This window comes from Verticillium dahliae, genomic scaffold, assembly GCF_000150675.1.
Source record: "Verticillium dahliae VdLs.17 supercont1.4 genomic scaffold, whole genome shotgun sequence".
Classification (NCBI taxonomy): Eukaryota; Fungi; Ascomycota; class Sordariomycetes; order Glomerellales; family Plectosphaerellaceae; genus Verticillium; species Verticillium dahliae.
In genome coordinates this window covers 1,775,059-1,781,828 of record NW_009276925.1, presented here as the reverse complement: position 1 = coordinate 1,781,828, position 6,770 = coordinate 1,775,059, and the positions used below count along the sequence as shown (strand labels likewise).

The 6,770-nt window shown below is 57.5% G+C and overlaps 2 protein-coding genes across 2 annotated transcripts; both read left to right on the top strand.

Annotated features, from left to right (window-relative positions):
• Window positions 1-3,171: 3,171 nt before the first annotated feature.
• Window positions 3,172-5,206, top strand: VDAG_02916 (uncharacterized protein; the record flags this gene model as incomplete). Its single annotated transcript, XM_009653569.1, has 2 exons — window positions 3,172-4,442; window positions 4,519-5,206. 2 exons carry the CDS (start codon window positions 3,172-3,174, stop codon window positions 5,204-5,206), a joined length of 1,959 nt encoding a protein of 652 aa, XP_009651864.1.
• Window positions 5,207-5,841: 635 nt separating this feature from the next.
• VDAG_02915 (uncharacterized protein) lies at window positions 5,842-6,654 on the top strand (the record flags this gene model as incomplete). The annotated part of the gene is made up of 1 exon (XM_009653568.1): window positions 5,842-6,654. One exon carries the CDS (start codon window positions 5,842-5,844, stop codon window positions 6,652-6,654), a length of 813 nt encoding a protein of 270 aa, XP_009651863.1.
• Window positions 6,655-6,770: the final 116 nt, after the last annotated feature.

Here is a 6,770-nt window from a genome sequence, read left to right as displayed (position 1 = left end):
TTCCCATGAGTATAACTAATGCGCCCGCGGCGGGCGTCATGTCTTGTCGGACCATTTAATCTCATTAATAAATAACGAAGCGTTTGATTTTCTGCATCATCTCTCTACCACGTACCTTTCGCTGTTGATCTGTTGAAGCTCGAATCATGTAAGACGGACCAATGTCCATTCACGACGGCTTTCGAAGTTGATCACCATGCCCGGGGCTCCTCAGGTAATGCTGCATAAGCCCCCTGTTGCTCCAGTCTGAAGGGCGCCGTGCCAGTCGATCTCTATTGAAGCGGATACAGTCACGAATCAGTGTTCGAACACTGCCTTGGTCACGCGGCAGAAGACGTGCGGAGTGTCAAAGTCTAAAGAGTGGCTGCCCGACTGAGGTAAGCGACGCATCATTGCCGCGTTGACCAAAAAACCCGCCTCACATGCTGGGGGCAAAGCTGCTCGTACATGACCTGTCACATTCACCCCTGGACCGGGGTCCCTCCCCTGGTCACTGAACCCCCTGTTCCCCGGGTGGGCTTGAGGCGCAAGGCGCGTCGACTTCACCGCCGCGATGTCATCGCTTGCGCGCTCTGTGCCGAGCGAGAGCATCAATGCCACTCCCCAATATTCCTGTCAGCCGGGCCAGCGGCACAAAAGATCCATCAGCAGGTCAACAGACCCACGGGCCGGATCAGAAGAGAGCGGGTTACGGTCGCAGTCGTGGAGCCTGTGGCACCTGCAAATCTCGATATCACACGATTTCCCGTGCGGATAGCCGTTGCATTGCAAAGAAATCTTACTGCTACCCAGCCAGCCATCCGCTTGTACTCCATCTCCAGCCCCCTTGACGCGAGAGCTCGCAGAGCGCAAAGCCGTATAGATTGGGCCGACACGGGCGTCTTGATGCCCTGTGAGAACGGCACGGACATTCTCCACGCCTCTAGGCGAGCTTCCCAGCTGGTCCGGGGTGAATTGCCGATTGACGGTTGCAAGACTTACGCGAAGCTCTACGGCAGGTTAGTCCAATAGTTGACAATTAGCCATTGCATCTGTTGTAGTGACCATGACCTAGTGTTTGCTATTGCGTGCTTCTCTTACCGTTGAAAGATCGACGTCATACTCATATGTGGTCGTTTTATTGTCAAGCTGGTGACCGGACTCATGTGCGGAAGAATCGGAACGGCCTTGGCAGTCATTCGAGGCACGTGAAGACACCAAGGAAACGCAAGAGTCGTGCTCTGCGACTATCAGACAACAGGCCCACAACACATACACCCGGCAGTTGGGCCGAGTCTCCATCTCTATATACAATGCACGGCCATAACACCATGGGAGGAGCTAGCCCAGGGAGCGAGCGGAGGTGCACCGCAAGGAAATCCAGGCCCATTCACGCAACCCATCTGGTGTGGTGCCAAGAACGGGGCCCCCTGAAAGTTTGTAGAGATGTCTGATGTGCGAGATGAACTGCAGAGAATACATTTGGTGTTTGCAAAACGAATGAAACACGTCTGCGTTGGGTTTCAAGCCTGACAAGCGAGGGGACAGTTCTGCTGTCACGGGCTCAGACTTTTCTCACGTTCAGAGCTTAGCGATGTGTCGGTTCCAAACGAGCTGATTGGACATTGAACAAGGATTCTCATACAGAATACTGCATGATGGCCAACGGCACTAGTTTTATATGTTGAGTTGTTGATTGTTTCATACACTAGATCGAATCATCGACATCTACTGGTCATAATGCAAATACTTTCATCGGTTATTCCTTAGGAGCCATAGAGCGTGCAGCTAGAGCATGAGCTTTGGGGGAATGAAATAGAATAGCCATTCCGGATTTGCCGGGGTCTTTTAGACTAATAGATAAGAGCAAAGGTATCGTTCGTTTACTAAGAATGCAACCCCAAAAGATGAAACAAGACCAACTCCCACGCGGTCTCAGTAGCCCATAAAGACTACCTTGCGCGTCCGTTCTCGCTAAGTATCGTAACGTCGTGTAGCGCTATTGAGCAAGACCCCTCATGCGAGATGCTTCTTGATGCGTCCGAAGAAAGAGGCGCGCTGGGGTGAGACATCTGAGACGAGTGTTAGCCCGTGACCCGTGTCGACGGTAGCATTTGCATGACATACCGAGCTTACACAAGGAGTCGCTATCCTTGAGAGTCGTGGCATCGCCATGGCCGACGAGGGTTGACTGGGAGGCCATGGCAGGCTGGTTGGTGACCACTTTGGACTGGGGCTTCTTGGTCTGGTGGACAAGCTTGGGCATCATGGCGCGCTCAAGGCCGGGGATGGACATGGCGGAAACATATTGCGTGTTCGACATGGTGGCGGTTGGATCGAGGAATGTTTGGCAGGACCTTTGTTGGATTTGATAAGAACGTTCGTTGAAGGGGATAGGATGTGAGTGGTGGTGAGGCTTTCCAAGTGAGGTGTTGAATGCTCCGAATGAATGATGCTGTACTGCTGGATGTAGAACAAAATAGCATCATTCTGCGCAGCAAATACAAATATATAAATAATCGCATGAGCATAGTTAAGACGCGGGGCGGCATGGAAATTTGCTGAGAAATACTGAAGAGCGGCTTCGGCTTAGAAAGTGAGTGCTGACCCATCGTGATGCCGTGATACGAAGTAATGTTGTTTCGCAGTTCTGGGAGCCAGTACTTCCGAAAGCGCGGTGCTGCCTGCAAAAACCCAGGTACCGCCTTCACAAGATTGTGAGATTTAGCAAACCAATCAAAGCCGAGCCGCATGATGGTCCCCATTTGCATCCAATCGCCAATGCTCGGCTTGGATGGAAGGAGCTCGGCTGCTCCGCAATTTCAAGCCGAATAGTAAGCCGCCCACCAAAGCCGAGCAGCTTCAAGCCGAGCGCGAAGCCGACTTTGTTCCCAGGCTACGTCACGTCTCCTTCATCGATGACCAAGCCGAATCACACAATCTCGGCGCGGGACTCGAGTAATGGCGCTCTTGTCATCACTCGACTGATTCCCAACAGCGAACGACTTGAAACCAATGTCGGGCGACACGCCGGTGCTGCGAAGACCCAATGGTCGGCCTCAGGCATGCGAGCCGTGCCGGCGACGCAAGGTGGCCTGCGACCACACGCATCCAGTCTGCCGCAGATGCCAGGCAGGCAAAAGGGCCAGTCAATGTGAGTACATCGTGGACACACGGGCAGCGACTGCAGGCATGCACAGGACCGGCAGCCCGCTCGCTCAAGCTGCCCTGCGAAGGAGATCCGCATCGCCTCCAGGCGCCCGTCCGCCGCCGCCAGCCCCAGCAAGACCGGAACCGTCGCCGGAGCGGCCAGAAGCCGCAAGGCCGGAGAGTCCTCGGGATGTCGGAAGGGTGCTGCCGGGGCCGGGTTATCTCGGGTTCATGAGCTACTGCGACATTTACGACGAGACGGACCGAAGTCTGTCTCTCTTGCGCGGTGGTCTGGCGTCAGAAACGACGCCGACAGAGACGCGAGCTATAACACCACGGACTATCCCTGTGGTGCCGACGCTGTCCCGCAGAAGTCTCGAGACATGTTTGACCGTGCTCCGGCATGTGCCCACGCGCGCCGAGGCCCGCCGCTTGTTCGACGACGGCTGCACCGTGCTCGACTGTTGGGTTCGTCAGGTCACGCAGCGCGTCATGCTCTCCCTCTACGAGCTGTTCGGCCATTGCCTTGGCCACAGCCGAAAAGAGACAGATCTGATCGACATGGCACATCTCCTCTCGCGCAACACCTCGGTCAGCCTCAGCGACAAGGAGGCCGATTCCGATGCGTGGATCCAGTCGTTTTCCGGCCGCAACCTACGCTGGGACACCTTGGGTGTCATGTTTGTGTACTGGGCGTTCGGCGGCAGGAGCAAGCGCTCGTTCCGCATGGAGAGCGGCGACCGGACTGAGGTGGCGGGCTCGGTGTTGGCGCTGCAGCGGTGCATCGATCTCTGCGTCGAGCTCAGCCGCGGCGCGTCCGAGGGCAACATCCTCCTGCTCTACGTCTTGTACCAGCGCGCCGTGCTCGAGTCGATGATTGCCGGCGACGCCAGCCCCTCGGTGTGGCGGTACCACGGCGAGGCGGCCGGCCTCATCATGTACCTCGGCATACACGCCGAGACGGCGAGAGATATTTACGTGCCGACGCTCGCGGGCGAGCTGCGGCGCAGGCTGTGCGGCCTCATCATGACCATTGACAAGGTCGGGGCCATATTCACGGGGCGTCCACCTCTGATGAGCCGCCGCTACATCAGCACGCCGCTGCCGCTGGACCTTCGGAACGAGGACTTGATGGGAGGTCACGAGACGATCGTCAAGGCCATGGAGGCCCTCGATGAGAATGGCTGGAACACGTCTGGCGGCCCGTACCCAGCGACAGTCGTCCGGGCGAGAACGCTGCTGTCTCTGGTGAAGGATGAGATAATCGAGATTGCCCTGGGGAATGATCGCCAGGCGAGCGTTCAAGAACTACTGTGAGTTGAGAAGCCGCATGAGCCGCACGACTGTGCCCTCGAGAGCCTTCCACCCATTTCTAACAATGGACGCCAGGGCCCTGAAAGCCCGTCAGGACAAGACGATGGCGGAGCTGCCCCGAGGTCTCAAGTACGATAAAGAGAACCTGATCGACTACGCAGTCGAACAGCCCATTGTCTTCACACGCCACGTGATACGGCTGGAACATCTGCAAGCTCATTTCCTCATCCAGCGGCTCTTGATCCAGCGCGGCTACGACGGACAAGCCGAGCTGGTCGCCATCTCGTTCGCCATGGTGTCGCTGACTGTTAAGTTCTGGACACACATGGATCGGTTCTCGCTAATGATTGGCGACTTTGAGTGGCTCGTCATGGCGTATGCTGCTCCTTCGGGCGGCATTCTGTGCCAGGAGCTCCTCAAGCCCAGCGTGCGCCTGCCGAGCGTCGGAGACGAAACGGCAGCCTCGAGGGCGTCGGCTGATGACACGCTGCAGCTGCCGACGCGGTTCGCCATGATCGAGCACCTCTTCCTGCTTGTCGGGTTCCTCGACCGCGTATCGCCGTCGGCGCCCAACGGCGACCTCTGCCGTGATTGCAAGGTTGTCATCCGCCGGGTGCTGGAACAGAGCGTCGGCCAGCCGCCCGGCGCAGCCAGCGATGTCCAGGGGCTGGCGCCTTGGGACGTGGATCTGCAGCCGTCTGTGGATTTCAACTTTGAGCTGCTCGACACGTTTGACTGGATCCGCGCGGAAGCAGGGTGGTGACCAGGGCTAAGGTACCTTATATGAAGAGCGGATGATGGATGGGTAGACAGGTCGATGGATAGAGACCTAGAGGAAGGAGAGGAAAGAGGAAAGAGGACGGAGATCAAGGACATAAGAAGGAGGAGAGAAAAACGGAAGAAGAGGAAAGAGGAAAGACAGAAAAAGGAAGGACAGACACAGCAAGAGAAGGAGAGGAAGGAATCTGGAGAGGAAAGAGTCAGGAGAGAAGGAGGCAGGAAAGAACGAGGCAGGAAAGAACGAGGCAGGAGAGGAGGAGGAGAGAAGGAGCGAAGAAAGGCTCACCGAAGACACACCGAGCTCACCTCCCACTGACCGTGAGCTCACGACATTTCTGCCAAGACAACATCGGAAATGAAAGGGCCAATGGAACGCCACACACGTGTAGCTGGCGCCCGCCTCCTGCATGCAACGATTCCAAGATTGCGGTCTGGATCTGGCTTGGCTTTGCTTGGTGGAAGCTGGATCCTTGATCCTTCGACATTTGGCTCGATCTGTCCCGACGCCTTCTCTTCTTGCATCTCCTCCTTCTTCTTCCCCTCCCTCCCCCCGCTCTCCCCTTTCCGCCTAGCTTCTGCCATTTCCCATTGCAGAGCAATGTCTTTGCTCAGGCGGCCATGATACGCGGCTTTCGACCACGAGTGGCCATTCTGGCCGCGGTCGCCATTCTCTTCTCTCTCATCCTCGTTCTACTCGTGCTGCAGGATCGCGAAACTGGGTATCTCTACGCCCTGGTTCCTCCCGACCTTGGAAGCCAGCGCCAACATGGCAACGACTGGGCTGGCGCCGACGCCAACGGCAATACCGACACGGACGACGTCAACACCACCCATCCCATCGACGAGCTCATCGAAGAGGCCCAGCTGCGTCACCGCCAACTTCTCGGCAAGCAATCCCTGACCCTGCGCCAGGCCGCCTCACGCTACCGCGAACGCCGCGGCCGTCACCCGCCGCCGGGCTTCGACGTCTGGTTCGCCGCCGCCATGGCCTCCAAGGCCGTCATCGTCGAGGAGTTCTTCGACCGCATACACCACGACATCAACCCCTTCTGGGCCGTCGACCCCGCCGAGATGCGCCGCCACGCCGCGCGGCAGGCGTTCATGATCCGCGTGCGCGGCGGCAAGACGGCCACGGACACGGAGGGCGAGGAGCCGCCGTACCGCGTGCGGCAGTGGGCCAAGCTCGTCGCCGAGATGGAGCCGCACATTCCCGACCTCGACATGTTCGTCAACGTCATGGACGAGTCGCGCGTGCTCGTGCCGTGGGACACGATGCGCGGCTACATGGCCAAGGAGCAGCAGGGGCGGCGCCTCGTGCCCGTCGACGAGGCCGTGTTTGTAGGAGAGAAAAAAAATTTTTTTTTTTTTTTTCCCCCCCCTGAATCACTGCTGCTGGATCATGCGACATTTCAGACGAGTATACTGGGATGACCTGCGCGCTGAGTGTACGCCACACACACGCCGTGCACATCGTAGCATCACTTGCCCTCATTACAGGAAATGCGGCACGTATCATCAGTCGTTGCCCTAGGTCTCCACGTACGAAG